At 40.4% G+C, this 21,682-nt stretch overlaps 1 protein-coding gene across 3 annotated transcripts in view; it reads right to left on the bottom strand.

Annotated features, from left to right (window-relative positions):
- Positions 1-21,682, bottom strand: part of SCIN (scinderin) — a 134,705-nt gene that overhangs the window by 37,127 nt on the left and 75,896 nt on the right. The window contains exon 16 of one of the 3 annotated variants that reach the window (XM_060157105.1): positions 10,561-10,655. The exons of 1 other annotated variant lie outside the window; for it this stretch is intronic. In XM_060157105.1, the coding sequence (XP_060013088.1) occupies positions 10,561-10,655 (95 nt within the window). Of the gene's footprint in view, positions 1-10,560; positions 10,656-17,174; positions 18,221-21,682 lie in introns of those variants that run through there. One more of the 3 variants, XM_060157106.1, reaches the window with a different exon arrangement.

Raw genomic sequence — 21,682 nt, 5'->3', positions numbered from 1 at the left:
AACACCTGCTGAACGCTGGCAGAAGACCTCAGACCTCACAAAATTCAAGAAACTCCCCATGTACCTGGTAGGGCAAAAGAAAAAAGAAGAAACAGAGACAAGAGAATAGGGATGAGACCTGCACCAGCGCGAGGGAGCTGTGAAGGAGGAAAGGTTTCCACACACTAGAAGCCCTTTGGTGGGCAGAGACTGCGGGTGGCGGAGAGGGGAGCTTCGGAGCCACAGAGGAGAGCGCAGCAACAGGGGTGCGGAGGGCAAAGAAGAGAGATTCCCGCACAGAGGATCAGTGCCGACTGGCACTCACCAGCCCGAGAGGCTTGTCTGCTCACCCGCTGGGGCGGGCAGGGGCTGGGAGCTGAGGCTCAGGCTTCAGAGGTTGGATCCCAGGGAGAGGACTGGGGTTGGCTGTGTGAACACAGCCTGAAGGGGGCTAGTGCGCCACAGGTAGCCGGGAGGGAGGCCAGGAAAAAGGTGTGGAACTGCCGAAGAGGAAAGAGACTTTTTCTTGCCTCTTTGTTTTGCAGTGCGCGGGGAGACGGGATTAAGAGCGCTGCTTAAAGGAGCTCTAGAGACTGGCGCAAGCCGCGGCTAACAGCGCAGACCCCAAAGACGGGCATGAGACGCTAAGGCTGCTGCTGTCGCCACCAAGAAGCCTGTGTGCGAGCACAGGTCACTATATACACCGTCCCACCCGGGAGCCTGTGCAGTCCGCCACTGCCAGGGTCCCTGGCCCCCCGGCCTAAGTGAGCCAGAGCCACCAAATCAGCTGCTCCTTTAACCCCGTCCTGTCTGAGCGAAGAAGAGACTCCCTCAGGCGACAACACGCACTGGCGGGGCCAAATCCAAAGCTGAACCCCAGGAGCTGTGCGAACAAAGAAGAGAAAGGGAACTCTCTCCCAGCAACCTCAGGAGCAGCGGATTAAATCTCCACAGTCAGTTTGATGTACCCTGCATCTGTGGAATACCTGAATAGGCAACAAATCATTCTAAATTGAGGAGATGGACTTTGGGAGCAAAGATATATTATTTTTTCCCCTTTTTCTCTTTTTGTGAGTGGGTATGTGTGTGCTCCTGTGTGTGATTTTGTCTGTATAGCTTTGCTTTCACCATTTGTCCTAGGGGTCTGTCAGTCTGTTTCTTTGGGTTTTTTTTACTTAAAACATTTTTTTTTCTTAATAATTATTTTTGTTTTTATTTTAATAACTTTATTTTATTTTACTCTACTTTTTCTTTTATCTTCTTTCTTCCTTCCTTTCTTTCTTTCTTCCTTTCTTTCTTTCTTTCTTCCTTTCTTCCTCCCTTCCTTTCTTTCTTTCTTTCTTTCTTTCTTATTTTTTCTCCCTTTAATTCTGAGCCATGTGGATGTAAGCCTCTTGGTGCTCCAGCCAGGCATCAGTGCTGTGCCTCTGAGGTGGGAGAGCCAACTTCAGGACACTGGTCCACAAGAGACCTCCCAGCTACACGTAATATCAAAAGGTGAAAATCTCCCAGAGATCTCCATCTTAATGCCAAGACCCAGCTTCACTCAATGACCAGCAAGCTACAGTGCTGGACACCCTATGCCAAACAACTAGCAAGACAGGAACATAGCCCCATCCATTAGCACAGAGGCAGCCTAAAAACATAAGTCCACAGACACCCCAAAACACACCACCACATGTGGACCTGCCCACCAGAAAGACAAGATCCAGCCTCACACACCAGAACACAGGCACTAGTCCCCTCCACCAGGAAGCCTACAAAACTCACTGAACCAACCTTAGACTGGGGACAGACACCAAAAACAAAGGGAACTACAAACCTGCAGCCTTCAAAAAGGAGACTCCAAACACAGTAAGTAAGCAAAATGAGAAGACAGAAAGACACACAGCAGATGAAGCAGCAAGGCAAAAACCCACCAGACCTAACAAATGAAGAGGAAATAGGCAGTCTACCTGAAAAAGAATTCAGAATAATGACAGTAAATATGATCCAAAATCTTGCAAATAGAAGAGAGAAAATAAAAGAAACATTTAACAAGGACCTAGAAGAACTAAAGAGCAAATAAACAATGATGAACAACACAATAAATGAAACTAAAAATTCTCTAGAAGGGATCAACAGCAAAATAACTGAGGCAGAAGAACAGATAAGTGACCAGGAAGATAAAATAGTGGAAATAACTACTGCAGAGCAGAATAAAGAATAAAGAATGAAAAGAACTGAGGACAGTCTCAGAGACCTCTGGGACAACATTAAACACACCAACATTCGAATTATAGGGGTCCCAGAAGAAGAAGAGAAAAAGGAAGGGACTGAGAAAATATTTGAAGAGATTATAGTTGAAAACTTCCCTAATATGAGAAAGGAAATAGTTAATCAAGTCCAGGAAGCACAGAGAGTCCCATACAGAATAAATCCAAGGGGAAACAAACCATGACACATATTAATCAAAGTATCAAAAATTAAATACAAAGAAAAAATATTAAGAGGAGCAAGGGAAAAACAACAAGTAACACACAAGGGAAAACCCATAAGGTTAACCACTGATCTTTCAGCAGAAACTCTGCAAGCCAGAAGGGACTGGCAGGACATATTTAAAGTGATGAGGGAGAAAAACCTACAACCAAGATTACTCTAACCAGCAAGGAGCTCATTCAGATTTGAGGGAGAAATTAAAACCTTTATAGACAAGCAAAAGCTGAGAGAGTTCAGCACCATTAAACCAGCTTTACAACAAATGCTAAAGGAACTTCTCAAGGTAAGAAACACAAAAGAAGGAAAAGACCTACAGTAACAAACCCTAAACAATTAAGAAAATGGGAATAGGAACATACATACAGATAATTACCTTAAATGTAAATGGATTAAATGCTCCAAAAGACACAGACTGGCTGAATGGATACAAAAACAAGACCCGTATATATGCTGTCTACAAAAGACCCACTTCAGACCTAGGGACACATACAGACTGAAAGTGACGGGATGGAAAATGATATTCCATGCAAATGGAAACCAAAAGAAAGCTGGAGTAGCAATTCTCATACCAGACAAAATAGACTTTAAAATAAAGACTATTACAAGAGACAAAGAAGGACACTATATAATGATCAAGGGATCGATCCAAGAAGAAGATCTAACAATTGTAAATATTTAGGCACCCAACAGAGGAACACCTCAATACATAAGGCAAATACTAACAGCCATAAGAGGGGAAATCAGCAGTAACACAATCATAGTAGGGGACTTTAACACCCCACTTTCACCAATGGACAGATCATCCAAAATGAAAATAAATAAGGAATCACAAGCTTTAAATGATACATTAAACAAGATGGACTTAATTGATATTTATAGGGTATTCCATCCAAAAACAACAGAATACACATTCTTCTCAAGCGCTCATGGAAAATTCTCTAGGACAGATCATATCTTCGGTCACAATTCAAGCCTTGGTAAATTTCAGAAACTTGAAATTGTATCAAGTATCTTTTCCAACCACAACGCTATGAGACTAGATATCAATAATAGGAAAAGATCTGTAAAAAATACAAACACATGGAGGCTAAACAATACACTACTTAATAACCAAGTGATCACTGAAGAAACTGAAGAGGATTTCAAAAAATACCTAGAAACAAACGACAATGGACACACGACGACCCAAAACCTATGGGATGCAGCAAAAGCAGTTCTAAGACGGAAGTTTATAGCAATACAATCCTACCTGAAGAAACAGGAAACATCTCAAATAAACAACCTAAACTTGCACCTAAAGCAATTAGAGAAAGAAGAACAAAAAACCCCCAAAGTTAGCAGAAGGAAAGAAATCATAAAGATCAGATCAGAAATAAATGAAAATGAAATGAAGGAAATGATAGCAAAGATCAATAAAACTAAAAGCTGGTTTTTTGAGAAGATAAACAAAATTGACAAACTATTAGCCAGACTCATCAATTAAAAAAGGAAGAAGACTCAAATCAATAGAATTAGAAATGAAAAAGGAGAAGTAACAACTGACACTGTAGAAATACAAAGGATCATGAGAGATTACTACAAGCAACTCTATGCCAATAAAATGGACAACCTGGAAGAAATGGACAAATTATTAGAAATGTGAAACCTGCCAAGACTGAACCAGGAAGAAACAGAAAATATGAACTGACCAATCACAAGCACTGAAATTGAAACTGTGATTAAAAATCTCCCAATAAACAAAAGCCCAGAACCAGACGGCTTCACAGGCGAATTCTATCAAACATTTAGAGAAGAACTAACACCTATCCTTCTCAAACTCTTCCAAAATACAGCAGAGAGAGAAACACTCCCAAACTCATTCTATGAGGCCACCATCACACTGATAACAAAACCAGACAAAGATGTCACAAAGAAAGAAAACTACAGGCCAATATCACTGATGAACATAGATGCAAAAATCCTCAACAAAATACTAGCAAACAGAATCCAACAGCACATTAAAAGGATCATACACCATGATCAAGTGGGGTTTATTCCAGGAATGCAAGGATTTTTCAATATACACAAACGAATCAATGTGATACACCATATTAACAAATTGAAGGAGAAAAACCATATGATCATCTCAATTGATGCAGAGAAAGCTTTCGACAAAATTCAACACCCATTTATGACAAACACCCTCCAGAAAGTAGGCATAGAGGGAACTTTCCTCAGCATAATAAAGCCATATATGACAAACCCACACCCAACATCGTCCTCAATGGTGAAAAACTGAAACCATTTCAACTAAGATCAGTAACAAGAGAAGGTTGTCCACTCTCACCACTCTTATTCACATTGTTTTGGAAAATTTAGCCCCAGCAATCAGAGAAGAAAAAGGAATCCAAATCGGAAAAGAAGAAGTAAAGCTGTCACTATTTGCAGATGACATGATACTATACATAGAGAATCCTAAAGATGCTACCAGAAAACTACTAGAGCTAATCAATGAATTTGGTAAAGTAGCAGGATACAAAATTAATGCACAGAAATCTCTGGCATTCCTATACACTAATGATGAAAAATCTGAAGGTGAAATTAAGGAAACATTCCCATTTACCACTGCAACAAAAAGGATAAAATATCTAGGAATAAACCTACCTAAGGAGACAAAACACCTGTATGCAGAAAATTATAAGACATTGATGAAAGAATTTAAAGATGATAGAAATAGATGGAGAGATATACCATGTTCTTGGATTGGAAGTATCAACATTGTGAAAATGACTCTACTACCCAAAGCAATCTACAGATTCAATGCAATCCCTATCAAACTACCACTGGCATTTTTTACAGAAATAGAACGAAAAATTTCACAATTTTTATGGAAACACAAAAGACCCTAATAGCCAAAGCAATCTTGAGAACAAAAAATGGAACTGGAGGAATCTGGCTTCCTGACTTCAGACTATACTATAAAGCTACAGTTATCAAGACAGTATGGAACTGGCACAAAAACAGGAATATAGATCAATGGAACAGAATAGAAAGCCCAGAGATAAACCCATGCACATATGGTCACCTTATCTTTGATAAAGGAGGCAAGAATATACAGTGGAGAAAAGACAGCCTCTTCAATAAGTGGTGCTGGGAAAACTGGACAGCTACATGTAAAAGTATGAAATTAGAACACTCTCTAACACCAAACACAAAATAAACTCAAAATGGATTAAACACCTAAATGTAAGGCCAGACACTATCAAACTCTTAGAGGAAAACTTAGGCAGAACACTGTATAACATAAATCACAGCAAGATCCTTTTTGACCCACCTCCTAGAGAAAGGGAAATAAAAACAAAAATAAAGAAATGGGACCTAATGAAACTTAAAACCTTTTGCAAAGCAAAGGAAACCATAAACAAAATGAAAAGACAACCCTCAGAATGGAAGAAAATATTTGCAAGTGAAGCAACTGACAAAGGATTAATCTCCAAAATTTACAAGTAGCTCATGCAGCTCAATATCAAAAAAACAAAAAACCCAATCCAAAAATGGGCAGAAGACCTAAACAGACATTTCTCCAAAGAAGATATACAGATTGCCAACAAACACATGAAAGAATGCTCAACATCATTAATCATTAGAGAAATGCAAATCAAAACTACAATGCGATATCATCTCACACCAGTCAGAGGGGCCATCATCAAAAAATCTACAAACAATAAATGCTGGAGAGGTTGTGGAGAAAAGGGAACCCTCATACACTGTTGGTAGGAATGTAAATTGATGCAGCCACTATGGAGAACAGTATGCAGGGTCCTTAAAAAACTAAAAATAGAACTACCATACGACCCAGCAGTTCCACTACTGGGCATATACCCTGAAAAAACCATAAGTCAAAAAGATTCATGTACCACAATATTCATTGCAGCATGATTTACAATAGCCATGTCATGGAAGCAACCTAAATGTCCATCAACGGAGGAATGGATAAAGATGTGGTACATATATACAATCGAATATTACTCAGCCATAAAAGGGAACGAAACTGGGTCATTTGTAGAGACGTGGATGGACTGAGAGACTGTCATACAGAGTGAAGTAAGTCAGAAAGAGAAAAAAATATATCATATATTAACACATATATATGGAATCTAGAAAAATGGTACAGATGAACCAGTTTGCAAGGCAGAAACAGAGACACAGATGTAGAGAACAAACTTATGGACACCAAGGGGGGAAAGTGGGGGTAGTGGTGGTGGTGGGATGAATTGGGAGATTGGGATTGACATGTATACACTAATATGTGTAAAATGGATAACTAATAAGAACCTGCTGTATAAAAAAATAAAATAAAATAAAATTCAACCATTACCAAAAAAAAAAAAAACAAAAGCTCAAAAATTATCTTAGTAAGTTAGATGTTTAATTGTTCAAACTCTTTTGTTTTTGTTTTAATGCAATTGAAATATCATACCCACTCTCTTGTCTCCAAAGTGTCTCACAAAAGGATATGTAGTAGTGTTACTGTAATTGTGAAAACAGCAAATGCCTTATGTGAACATAGTATGGGAAATTTCTCTCTGCGTCTGTTTATAAGATGGTCAGGTTGGAACTAGAACAGCCCCTTGCAAGGAATAGGAAAGAGATGAAATGCTGACTAGATTTTCCCCCAGCTACAATTATGTTTATTTTCTATTTTAGAAATTGGAGTCTAAGCTGAAGGTGGAGTGGATAGAAGAGAGTGGGAAAATCTACCGGCTTCCCAGGTTATCAGCTTTTATCCACTATGCCAACCGACTACAATACTGGTTTCATTGTATACCTTTCTACCCAGTGTGGTAGGTGAAATAACAACCCCCCGAAGACGACCACATCCGGCCCTGAACCTGTGAATGTATTACCTTACAAGGCAAAGGGACTTTACAAATGTGATTAAATGAAGGATCTTGAGAAGGGGAGGTTATCCAGGATTATTCAGGCAAGTCCAAGATAATTACAAGCGTCCTTATAAGGGAAGGAGGGAGGCAAGAAAGTCAGAGCTGCAGAAGGAGATGTGACTGATGGTCACATAGCAGAGGTCATATAGGGAAAGAGAGAGAGATCTTTGAAGATGCTACACTGCTAGTTTTAAAGACGGAAGAAGTAGCCACAAGCCAAGGAATGCAGGAGGGAGGCCACTAGAACCTGAGCTCCAGAACCAGAAGACAATATATTTGTGCTATTTTACACCAATAAATTTGGGATAATTTGTTACACCAGCAATAGGAAATAAATATACTATGATTCAACAATACCAATTTTAAATATAGAGTATCAAAATTGTAGTGTTTTAAAAAAATTTTTTAATATCAACTTATACTTATATCCATACACTTTATTTTATTCTGTTTTGTTTTGTTTATTTATTTATTGCCTGTGCCGGCGTGGCTTGGGGGATCTTAGTTCCCTAACCGGGGATCGAACCCTGGCCCTCGGGAGTAAAAGCACAGAGTCCTAACCATTGGAACGCCAGGGAATTCCCTATCCATATATTTTATATTTTTTAAATAACTAGGTCTTAGGTATATGGTCTGTATGTCATGATGACAAGAATATAGCAAGTTTAGTTAATTAATTAAGAGCTCTTATTTGGTCCTTCATGTGAAACATCATGTAAAAAAAAGGAAGCAGCTGTCCTACTGTATGCTGTTATCTCATTTTAGCTTGTTTCCTTAAAACTTCTCTGAAGAAACAATAGATTTCCATTTTGAAATGTAATGATTCTAGGTTAGGGATTCTCAGCCTTGGCACTATTGACATTTTGGACTAGATAGGCTTTTGTTGTGAGGGGCCCTCCTGTGCACTGTACCATGTTCAGCAGCATCCCTGGCTTCTACCCACTAGATGCCAGTAGCACTAGATGTCCCCGAGTTTTGACAACCATAAATGTCATCAGACATTGCCAAATATCTCCAGGGGTGCAAAATCGACCCTGGTTGAAAAATCACCACTTTAAGAGTGAAGTAAGGGCTTTCCTGGTGGCGCAATGGTTAAGAATACGCCTGCCAATGCAAGGGACACAGGTTCGAGCCCTGGTCCGGGAAGATCCCACATGCCTCAGCGCAACTAAGCACATATGCCACAACTACTGAGCCTGCGAGCCACAACTACTGAGCCTGTGCTCTGGAGCCCACGAGCCACAACTACTGAGTCCCTGCACCACAACTACTGAGGCCCGTGTGCCTAGAGGCTGTGCTCCGCAACGAGAGGCCACTGCAATGAGAAGCCCATGCTCTGCAACAAAGAGTGGCCCCCACTCGCCACAACTGGAGAAGGACCATGCACAGCAACAAAGACCCAACGCAGCCAAAACTAAATAAATACAAATTTTAAAATAAACATATATTAAAGGGCTTCCCTGGTGGCGCAGTGGTTGAGAGTCCACCTGCTAATGCAGGGGACACGGGTTCGTGCCCCAGTCCAGGAAGATCCTACATGCCGCAGAGCGGCTAGGCCTGTGAGCCATGGCCACTGAGCCTGCGCGTCCGGAGCCTGTGCTCCGCAATGGGAGAGGCCGCAACAGTGAGAGGCCTGTGTACCACAAAAAAAAAAAAAAAATATATATATATATATATATATATATATATATATATATATATTTAAAAAAAGAGTGAAGTAAGTCAGAAAGAGAAAAATAAATATTGTATATTAACACATATATGTGGAATCTAGAAAAATGGTACAGATGAACCGCTTTGCAAGGCAGAAATGGAGACACAGATGTATATATAGAACAAATGTACAGACACCAAGGGGGGAAATGGGGAGGGTGGGATGAATTGGGAGATTGGGATTGACATATATACACTAATATGTCTAAAACAGATAACTAATGAGAATCTGCTGTATAGCACAGGGAACTCCACTTTGCTGTACAGTAGAAACTAATATAACATTGTAAAACAACTATACCCCAATTAAAAAAAAAAAGAAAAGAAAAATCATTGCTTTAGTTCATGCACAATCTGGGGAGAAATACCCCATAAGCATCCACTAGAATATTCACAAGAATATTTGGTTATATTATTAGGAAATCATCAGAAACAACAGGTTGTTGTTTCCTTAAAATACCTTTAGTTTGTAACTAACACCTTCAAGAAAGCATTCTCTCATGGACTCCCTTCATTTCCTTCTTGCCTCACTGGGATCTTCTCATCCTCTTTGCTGGCTCTCCCTCACCTCCCACACTTCTACATGGTGGAACATCCCAGAACTCATTTATCCTCTTAGACGTCTTCTTTATCGACACTCACACTCTAGGTCATCACATCTACTCTTAAGTCTTTAAATGAATCTATACACTGACTCATAGCAAATATATGTCCCTGGCCATGAATTCTCTATTGAACTAGAATAGCTACTCAACAACTTCGATTAACTGTCCAATAGGATAAGCATCTCAAAAATGAACACGTTCAACTCCTATTTCCCCACTCAAACCTTCTCCATCAACAGTTTCCCAGCTCAGTAAATGGCAACTCCTCTGATACTTGATTTCTCTCATTTTCTCACACCCTCTATCCAATCAACTATCCTCCCATTGGCTCCATATTTAGAATATTTTGGAATCCAATCCCTCTTTGCCACCAACACCATCAGCTCTGTCCTGGATTAGAATCATCGCCTCCTGACTGGCCTCTCTTTTCAGGCTTGTCATCCTGAAGTCTGTTCTCAACTCAGCAGCCAGAGTGATCCTTTCAAAATGTCAGACAAATCATGTCATTCCAGTAAATCCCATCCAGAGGGAAAATGAAAACGTCACAAGTTCTGTATGATCTATGCTTCTACTACCTTTCTGATCTCATCTCCCACACTTCTCCATCTCTCTCCATCACTACAACCACACTGGCTTCCTCACATTTCCTTGAGCAAACCAAGCAGCTTCTTATGCCTCTACACAGAAAGGCTCTGCTGGTCTCCACCCAGAGATGTGCCCAAGGCTCTGTGTTAGTCACTAGTCACGCTTCTCCATAGAACAAAACCAAAGGGATAGCTAGATAGACAGACAGACATATAGATCTTGGTATCTATCTATATCTATCTACACAAAATAAGATTTATTATAAGAAGTTGACTCACGTGATTATGAAGGCTGAGAAGTCCCACAATATGCCATCTGCAAGCTGGAGACCCAGGAAAGCCAGTGGTATAAATTCCAGTCTGAGTCCAAAAGCCTGAGAACAGGAGACCTAATGGTGTAAGTCAGCCCAAGGGCAGGAGAAGACTGATATCTCAGCTCAAGCAGTCAGGCAGAGAGAGCCAATTCAACCTTCCCCCATCTTTTTGTTCCACTCAGGCCCGTAGCAGATTGAATGATGCCCACCCATACTGGGGAGGGCCATCTGCTTTACCCAGTCTACCAATTCAAATACTAATCTCTCCAGGAAACACCTTCACAGACACATCCAGAAGTAATATTTAACCAGATATCTGGGCATCCGTTGGTCCAGTCAAGGTGACACATACCATTAACCATCACAGACTCATTCCCTCACTTCCTTCAGGTCTCTGTCCCAATACCACCTCAGAAAGGCCTTCCCTGTTCACTCTATCTAAAATAGAATCCCTCATCTCACAATCCCTGGCCTTATTTTTCTCTTCCTGTCCTATTTTCCTTCATAACACTTATTGCTATATGGCAATATGTATTTTAGTGTTTGCATCTTCTCTTCTCCACCCACTAGGCTGTAGCTCCACTGAGGGAGGGCATCCTTAACTATCTGCTTTCTGTTGTATCACCAGCACTAGGCTATATACCAGGATATATAGAAGGAGACAGATGGATACATATAGGTATGTATCTATCTTAGAAAGATATATACTGCATATATACATATCAGGATATACATGACAGGATAGCCTAGCAGGTAGCAAATATATTATAAAAGCAATATATGATGGCAGTCTACTGAACCCCCGAATTGGAAGAGTATAAAATACTTCCACAGCCACATTTGACCTGCCTAGCACTATTCATGTCCAATCTAAAATAAAAGTAAATATGACTGTATTTTTCAGTGTCTTCAGCACCCTGTTTATTAACATGGGCAAGGAGTGCCCTCTACTGTGCTGTTTGGATGTATACATCTCTGAAGGTACATATATTTTTTAATTTCTTAATTTTTGCTTTAATCAGGCAGAACACTGTTTTAATGTACTTGAAGAGGTTTACAAGTAGATCATTTTCACCCTTAATGCTACTCCTATTTTTAGAGTAAACAGAAAGTAAATCTTATGCTGCTGGGGTTTAGATTTTTCTTTAAAAGAGTATTCACTACCTCAAATTTGATTTGAGGCAAGAGTAGAACATGAACAGCGTTTTTAAGTCAAAGGGATGTTTTGCTGGTTATCAAATACTGTGAAGGATAGATAGTTAGTTTTGGCTGTTCCTACAACTGAAAACAATCGAAGAAGTCTCCCTGAATAGTGAGGCCAGGCCTAGAGTCAGAGCGAGCTGTATTTGATTTGCAGAAGACTCTAGTAGGTATTTATCCTGGCTGCATATTATATTCACCTGGGAGCAGTTAAAGATTATTAACACCCAGGTGACTTTCACCAAGAGTACTCACATCTCCCTTTCCAGTCTATGAACCTTTTAGTTCTTTCTCTTGCCTCACTGAAGTGGTTCTCCATTGGGAGTAATTTTGCTTCCCTCTCCCCCCAAGGACATTTGTAATGTCTGGAGACAGTTTTGATTGGTACACTGGAAGTAGGGGTGGGAGAGATGGGGGTTACGGTTTTCTGTTAAGCAGAGGCCAGAGATGATCCTAGTCATCCTCTAACGCCCGGACAGCCTGAAGAGCAAAGAATTATCAAAATATCAGTAGTACCAAGACTGAGAAACCCTGCCTTCTCTACCTGGCTAGGACCTCCAGTAAAACACAGAAGAGATGAAAACAAACTTCTGTATCATGTTCCAGATCTTAGTGGGAAAAATTTGGTCTTCTGCTCTTAAATATGTCAGCTGTACACTTTTTCATATATACCCGTTTTAAGATTGAGGAACTTCCATTTTATACCTCATCTGCTGAGAGTTTTCATTATCAGTGGTTGCTGAATTTTATCAAATGCTTTTCTGTACCTATTCAGACGTTCATATGTTTTTTCCCTTGTAGTCTATTAATATGGAGAATTCTTAATTTTTAAATGTTAAAATGGATTCCTGGAATAAAACCCATTGAATTTGGATTCAATTTGATAAACTTTAAAGTTTTTACCTCTATGTATTGAGGAATACTGGCATAGAGTATTCCTTTCTTATAATCACTTTGTTTAGTTCTGATATCAGGGTAATACTGGCCTCATCTTCTATTATTGGGAACAGTTTGTATAGAATTGGTTGAATTGCTTTTTCAAATGTTGACAGAAGTCACCAGTGAAGCCTAATTAGGCCTAGGCTTTTCTCTGCCAGAGGGGTTTACCTATGAATTCAATTTGTTTAATGTGTGTGTATGTGTTGCTACTTAAGTTCTGTTTCTTCCTGAGTTAACTTTAGTAGTTTGTGTCTCCCAAAGAATTTGCCCATTTCATCAATGTCAGATTTATAAGCATACAATTATGTTTCTTATTTTCTCTTCAGTGTCCATAGGTTCTGTGGTGATACCCCTCTTTTATTCCTGATTTTAGTAATTTATATTTTCCCCCATTTTCTGTATTAGTCATTTTCTTCTCTCTGCTTTCTTTAGGTTTAATTTTACTCTTCTTTTAGTTTCTTAAGGTGGAAGCTTACAACATTGATTTGAGGCCTTTCTATTCATCTAATGTTAGCATTTAATGCTACAAAATTTCTTTTAAGCCCTGAGTTAGCTGTATTCCACACATTTTAATAGGCTGTATTTCAATTTCATTGAAATAAAAATATTTTCTTATTTCCCTTGTGATTTTTCCATTTATCCAAATATGTACAAATTAGCAAGATATCTGCCTGTTATGAATTTCTACTTTAATTCCATTGTAGTTAGAGAACATAGTTTGTATGATTTCAATACTTCACGTTTGTTGAAATTTGTTTTATGGCCCAGAATATTTTCTCTCTTGGCAAATAATTTAAATGCCCTTAAAAAACCACTATGCTAAAAAAAAAAAAAAAACAGCTATGCTGCCATTATTGGTGGAGTGTTCAGTACACATCAATTGGGTTAAACTGGCTGAGAATGCTGTTCGGGACCTCTGGGTCCTTACTGATTTTCCTCTTCTGTCAGTTCTTGAGAGATGATTTCCCCATTACAGTGGAATTCCATGTTTTCATCTATTATTTTCACATTCAAATTTTTGAACCATATGGAATTTATCCAGGCATATACAATAAAATGTAGATCCAATCTTTAAAATATTTCATCATTAATATTTTAGGTAGCACAATAAGGATGGTTTTAAGAGACAGAACTATTTTAGAGAATATATAAAATACGTAACATACTTTTAAAATACCTAACATAGCTCTTTAAAACTAAAAGGGGAGAAATCATAATGGAGAAAAAAATCTGAAGGTACAGCAAGAAAAAACGTTTTGAAAATACATTTTTTTGAACAACAACATACCCATCCTGTATATATAATGAATACTAATATTCTTTTATTTTGACTAAAATTTAATCTCTGTGAGAAATCTGTCCAATATAAGTTATTTTGAAGTCAATTCTCTGATGGTCTCGCAAAACAAACAAACAATGCTAAGACGACAAAACAATAGTTCACTTTACCCAGGTTCCTTGTTTCCTGCCCTTTTGCTCAAAGTTAATGCCATAATCTAACCTTATTTGAAATTCCTGAAATATGCTACTTCTGACTAGAATACTGATTTCTGATTAGCACTTGGTTTTCCTAGATTCACTAATTTTTTTTCCTGTCACAAATTTCACAGAAAAAACAGTGTGCTATATTATTTGAAGCAAAGAAAGGTCTGTAAAGCACTAGTAGCTGAGGGCTAAATTTGTTATGGTTTTTCATCCCAAAAGTCTTTCAGGAAAATCAGAGGCAAGAAAGTTATCTAATGTTTCATGTTAAAAATTAGCAAGCAATAGTTCTATTCAAGAAAAGTAGAAAATAAATTATGAAACTTTTATACTTATTGATTAGGCTATATAAAACTGCTTTTCAAATCCAAGAGACTGACTTCTATGTGGGTTTACATATAACTGGAGGTTTTCTTTGGTTTGTTTTTTTGTTTTTTAACATCTTTATTGGAGTATAATCGCTTTACAATCGTGTGTTAGTTTCTGCTTTATAACAAAGTGAATCAGCTATACATATACATATACCCCCATATCCCCTCCCTCTTGTGTCTCCCTCTCACCCTCTCTATTCCATCCCTCTAGGTGGTCTCCCTGTGCTATGCAGCTGCTTCCCACTAGCTATCTATTTTACATTTGGTAGTAAATATATGTCAGTGCCACTCTCTCACTTTGTCCCAGCTTACCCTTCCCCATCCCTGTGTCCTCAAGTCCATTCTCTGCATGTGTGTCTTTATTCCTCTCCTGCCCCTAGGTTCATCAGAACCTTTTTTTTTTTTTTAGATTCCATATGTATGTGTTAGCATATGGTATTTGTTTACCTCTTTCTGACTTACTTCACTCTGTATGACAGGCTCTACGTCCATCCACCTCACTACAAATAACTCAATTTCATTTCTTTTTATGGCTGAGTAATACTCCATTGTATAAATATGTCACATCTTCTTTATCCACTCATCTGTCAATGGACACTTAGGCAGCTTCCATACCCTGGCTATTGTAAATAGAGCTGCAATGAACATTGTGGTACATGAGTCTTTTTGAATTATGGTTTTCTCAGGGTATATGCCCTGCAGTGGGATTGCTGGGTCATATGGCAGTTCTATTTTTATAACTGGAGTTTTAAGACTACATAATATCATAGAACAACGGCCCTTCTATAATCCACCAAATTCGCCTTTTTAGAAGAGATTGGTTCCCCTCCCCGAGACTGACTTCACACGTATTGTGTTTTTTCCAGCCACATCAGTTTTAGGTGTGAAATGAAAACAGCAACTCCCTAGCTCACCCTTTCCAGCTAATTTTTACAAATGCTCTTCATCCCCTCTCTTCACCAGCAGCCCTTCAGTTCACTAACACAGGACTCATGAACCTCCCTGATACAGCAGCTGTTGTTGCTGGTAATTTCTGTGAACACCCCCCATGGCTACATTCTCCCCACACTGCTTGTGCTGATGCCGCGCCTGTCTCGTCGGGCATCACCATCCCTGCCTCTGAGTACTTGGGTTTCCGATTTGAGAAAGCAACCTTTTCACAACTCAGGCTTAAACAGCAGGTGTGCTGAAGATGAATGTTTTGTAGCCCAGGGGTGACAGGAGAGAACCCCAAGGAATCTCCCTGCTTCTTGAGACTTCAGCCCCATTATATGGGGCTTGCTTCCACCTCCAGGCCTTAGTACTTGGCATTCCTTCTGCTCAGGTGTGATCACAAGGTTTGCTCCTGCCTAAGCACCCTATGAAATCTGTACCCCACCTCACTCTTATCCAAGTATTTCCTATCCTCCTTCTTTATCTTTTTCCCTCCACAGGACTTATCTTCTAATATATTTTTATAATATATCACTTACTGATTTTGTTTTTATTAGCCTCTTCCCTGGAATATAAACTCGATGACCTTTGGGATTTTGTCAGTTTCATTCACGTTGGCCCCTAGAGCGCCTGACACCCGGCAGATGCCTAATAAATATTTATTAAATGAATGAACAGTCCCTGGAAGTACAGCTTCTCACTGCTTCCCTACCACCCACCTAAGCCCCAGGTCCCCACAAGACCATCCACCTTCAGGCCGTAATGGACGCGGGTCCACGTTCTCATGCCAGGACCCAGGCCAGGACCAAATGTGAAACACACAGCCCTTCATTTCCCCAGCGAGAGGGTCAGAATTCCTCAGATCCCATCTCTGTTTGATTCCCCTTCCCATTGAAGTATGGCTTCCCCTCCTCATCCTGCCACCCCGTAGCTTACCACCAAAGCCGTTTTCTGCTTTCCTGAGCACCGTCTTCGGCCCCAAAGCCTGTTTTCTGTTTAGTTAAGCGAAGAGGCATTAGACTGAGGCAGCTCCAGTGCCGTGGCAGCCGACGTAAGCAAACCAAAACCCAAGCCTGTAAATGCGTCACGGTTACGAAATCCAACCAATCAGAGTCAACTAGGCTTCAAGCTGTAGCCAATCAGTAGTAATTTTCTTGCTTTGTTTCCACTTTTTCTCCATTATAGTCCCCTTGGAGTGCTCGCTTTGGCACTGCCCAATCCAAATCGATTTTTGCTCACAAAAACTCTTAAAACTGTTAATATGCTTCTGTGTATTTTTTAACAGGACCCTGCTTTCATTTGCACTATGGTATTTAAAGTTGAAAATTATATAACCATGGAAAAGTTTAATTTTGACTATGTAATGAGAATGAATTTTTAAAAATTAAATTCATATTTATTTATGCATAAAAGTATTTGTAACCTTAAGGTTAACTGTGTAATTAACTGATACATCACACTTGAATAAAATGTCACAACAACCTTTTTAAAAAGATGTATTTTAATGAGGAAAGACAGGATTAGTGAAACCTTTTTGTACATATCTTTTGAGCTATTAAACATTACTGTCAAATATATAGATATATATAAAAGTCGATACGAATACAAATTATTTTGTCATGAAAGAGCTGTGCTTTCAAAGGCTTTTTTTTTTTTTTTTTTGGTACGCGGGCCTCTCACTTTTGCGGCCTCTCCTGTTGCGGAGCACAGGATCCAGACGCGCAGGCTCAGTGGCTATGGCTCACGGGCCCTGCCGCTCCACGGCATGTGGGATCTTCCCGGACCGGGGCACGAACCCGTGTCCCCTGCATCGGCAGGTGGACTCTCAACCACTGCGCCACCAGGGAAGCCCCTCAAAGGCTTTTTAAAAGGCCAAAAAGGTAAAGTTTCTTCTAGAAAATTACACTTGGGACTTCCCTGGCGGTCCAGTGGTTAAGACTCTGCCTTCCAATGCAGGAGGCGTGGGTTCAATCCCTGGTTGGGGAACTAAGATCCTACATGCCGTGGGGGTGTGGCCAAAAACTTTTAAAAAAAAAAGAAAATGACACTTAAGAGTTAATGGTATCAAAGTCACATTGGCTAAAGAAGGAAAACAGCAAACTTTTAAACCTATTTTAATGGAAACCTTACTGCAAGCATGTGATTCTTTTGAACATAACACACAGAAAGGAGAATAACCTCAAAGGCATTTATAACTTTCTTCTCTGATATATTAAAGTACAAGTTTGGCTAATCACTCCTGAATTGTAAAATTTCCTGACAAACTCCCCTAGACTGAGCATAGCTTTTCTCCTTTAAAAGGTCATATAAAAGATATAAGCCAGGATCCAGCAGAGCTAATACTGGTCCATAACAAAAGTTTACTTTAAGTTATTTAAAAATACTAACATAAGAAAATTCCAGTTTAAAAGAAATTTCAAACCAGTACTAAGCATTAAAAAACAGCCACATGGCTGAGGTTAATTTTCTAAAGTCAAACAAACAAACAAGCTCCCCCTTTCTCCCCACCAAACAGCAATGGGACAGTTGCCCCATAATGTTTGTTTGTTTGCTTTTTCCTACAAAACTCAGTTTACCACCTGCTGGAATCCCAGCCCAGGAACCAGCCTGTGAATGTAGATGGCTCATGGCCCTGTTTTATGATGACAATTGGCGTCCCCTTGTCTCTTCCAGAAGGGTCTGTCTCAAGGTATATTTTGGCTAAAAAGAGTTTAAAAGACAAATAAAGTGAGTTAGTTTCAATTAAAGTAAAATAACTATAGAATGAAAAGCTTGCCAATAAAAGTAATAAATCAAATTTTCATTGCCCTAAAGTAGCCAATGCTACTCCATATGAACAATTCCTTGTCTTCTCTCATCTGCCGTGGAATGTGCATGAGAGTCTCATTATTGCCTGAAAAAATTCCAAATTTTATGGAATTATTCTTACAGCATAATTATTCTTTACTTTGCAATAATACAAAAACAAACAAACAAAAAACTGTGCCAGAAAGAACAGCATTCCTCAAAAGGAATTTATAAAAATCTAAGTTGTCAGAGCTTCAAGATGGTGGAAGAGTAAGATGCGGAGATCAACTTCCTCTCCACAAATACATCAGAAATACATCTACGTGTGGAACAACTCCTACAGAACACCTGCTGAACGCTGGCAGAAGACCTCAGACCTCCCAAAAGGCAAGAAACCCCCCACGTACCTGGGTAGGGCAAAAGAAAAGAGAAAAAACAGAGACAGAAAAATAGGGACGGGACCCGCACCAGTGGGAGGGAGCTATGAAAGAGGAAAAGTCTCCACTCACTAGGAAGCCCCTTCGCGGGCGGAGACTGCGGGTGGCGGAGGGGAAAAGCTTCGGAGCCGCGGAAGAGAGCGCAGCCACAGGGGTGCGGAGGGCAAAACGGAGAGATTCCCGCACAGAGGATCGGTGCCGACCGGCACTCACCAGCCCGAGTGGCTTGTCTGCTCACCCGCCGGGGTGAGCGGGGGCTGGGAGCTGAGGCTCGGGCTTCGGAGGTCAGACCCCAGGGAGAGGACTGGGGCTGTCTGTGTGAACACAGCCTGAAGGGGGCTAGTGAGCCACAGCTAGACGGGAAGGAGTCCGGGAAAAGGTCTGGAGCTGCCGAAGAGGCAAGAGACTTTTTCTTGCCTCTGCTTCCTGGTGCGCGAGGAAAGGGGATTAAGAGCGCTGCTTAAAGGAGCTCCAGAGACGGGCGCGAGCCGCGGCTATCAGCGCGGACCCCAGAGACGGGCATGAGATGCTAAGGCTGCTGCTGCCGCCACCAAAAACCCTGTGTGCGAGCACAGGTAACTCTCCACACCTCCCCTCCCGGGAGCCTGTGCAGCCCGCCACACCAGGGTCCCGTGATCCGGGGACAACTTCCCCGGGAGAACACACGGCGCGCCTCAGGCTGGTGCAACGTCATGTTGGTCTCTGCCGCCGCAGGCTTGCCCCACATTCTGTACCCCTACCGGCCCCACCCTCCCCGCCCCAAGTGAGCAGAGCCCACGAAGCAGCTGCTCCTTTAACCCTGTCCTGTCTGAGCGAAGAACAGACGCACTCAGGCGACCTACACGCAGAGGCGGGTCCAAATCCAAAGCTGAACCCCGGGAGCTGTGTGAACAAAGAAGAGAAAGGGAAATCTCCCCAAGCAGCCTGAGGAGGAGCTGATTAAATCTCCACAATCAACTTGATGGACCCTGCATCTATGGAATACCTGAATAGGCAACAAGTCATCTCAAATTGAGGAGGTAGAATTTGGGAGCAAAGTTATAAATATATATATATTTTCCCTTTTTCTCCTTTTGTGAGTGTGTATGTGTGTGCTTCTGTGTGTGATTTTGTCTGTATAGCTTTACTTTTACCATTTGTCCTAGGGTTCTGTACGTCCGTTTTTAAAATTTTTTTTTAACTTTTAAAAATTTTTTTCTTAGTAATTATATTTTATTTTAATACCTATTTTATTTTATCTTCCTTCTTTCTTTCTTTCTTTCTTTCTTCCTTTCTTCCTTCCTTCCTTTCTTTCTTTCTATACATTTTTTCTCCCTTTTATTCTGAGCCATGTGGATGAAAGGCTCTTGGTGCTCCAGCCAGGCATCAGGGCTGTGCCTCTGAGGTGGGAGAACCAAGTGCAGGACACTGGTCCACAAGAGACCTCCCAGCTACACGTAATATCAAATTGCAAAAATCTCCCAGAGATCTCCATCTCAACGCCAAGACCCAGCTTCACTCAACAACCAGCAAGCTACACTGCTGGACACCCTATGCCAAACAATTAGCAAGACAGGAACACAACCCCATCCATTAGCAGAGAGGCTGCCTAAAATCATAATAAGGCCACAAACACCCCAAAACACACCACCAGACGTGGACCTGCCCACCAGAAAGACAAGATCCAGCCTCACACACCAGAACACAGGCACTAGTCCCCTCCACCAGGAAGCCTACACAACCCACTGAACCAACCTTAGCCACTGGGGACAGACACCAAAAACAATGCGAACTACGAACCTGCAGCCTGCGAAAAGCAGACCCCAAACACAGTAAGTTAAGCAAAATGAGAAGACAGAAAGACACACAGCAGATGAAGCAGCAAGGCAAAAACCCATCACCTAACAAATGAAGAGGAAACAGGCAGTCTACCTGAAAAAGAATTCAGAATAATGATAGTAAAGATGATCCAAAATCTTGCAAATAGAAGAGAGAAAATAAAAGAAACGTTTAACAGGGACCTAGAAGAACTAAAGAGCAAACACACAATGATGAACAACACAATAAATGAAATTAAAAATGCTCTAGAAGGGATCAATAGCAGAATAACAGAGGCAGAAGAACGGATAAGTGACCTGGAAGATAAAATAGTGGAAATAACTACTGCAGAACAGAAAAAAGACAAAAGAATGAAAAGAACTGAGGAAAGCCTCAGAGACCTCTGGGACAAAATTAAATGCACCAACATTCGAATGATAGGGGTCCCAGAAGAAGAAGAGAAAAAGAAAGGGACTGAGAAAATATTTGAAGAGATTATAGTTGAAAACTTACCTAATATGGGAAAGGAAAAAGTTAATCAAGTCCAGGAAGCACAGAGAGTCCCATACAGGATAAATCCAAGGAGAAACACGCCAAGACACATATTAATCAAAGTATCAAAAATAAAATACAAAGAAAACATATTAAAAGCAGCAAGGGAAAAACAACAAACAACACACAAGGGAATCCCCATAAGGTTAACAGCTGATCTTTCAGCAGAAACTATGCAAGCCAGAAGGGAGAGGCAGGACATATTTAAAGTGATGAAGGAGAAATACCTACAACCAAGATTACCCAGCAAGGATCTCATTCAGATTTGATGGAGAAATTAAAACCTTTACAAACAAGCAAAAGCTAAGAGAATTCAGCACCACCAAACCAGCTTTAAAACAAATGCTAAAGGAATTTCCCTAGGCAGGAAACACAAGAGAAGGAAAAGACCTACAATAACAAACCCTAAACAATTAAGAAAATGGTAATAGGAACATACATATCAATAATTACCTTAAATGTAAATGGATTAAATGCTCCAACCAAAAGACATAGACTGGCTGAATGGATACAAAAACAAGACCCGTATATACGCTGTCTACAGGAGACACACTTCAGACCTAGGGACACATACAGACTGAAAGTGAGG

The sequence above is a fragment of the Lagenorhynchus albirostris genome, chromosome 8 (assembly GCF_949774975.1).
Source record: "Lagenorhynchus albirostris chromosome 8, mLagAlb1.1, whole genome shotgun sequence".
In the NCBI taxonomy this organism is placed as follows: Eukaryota; Metazoa; Chordata; class Mammalia; order Artiodactyla; family Delphinidae; genus Lagenorhynchus; species Lagenorhynchus albirostris.
Note: the sequence above shows the minus strand (reverse complement) of the source record. Positions and strands in the feature narration are given on the sequence as shown.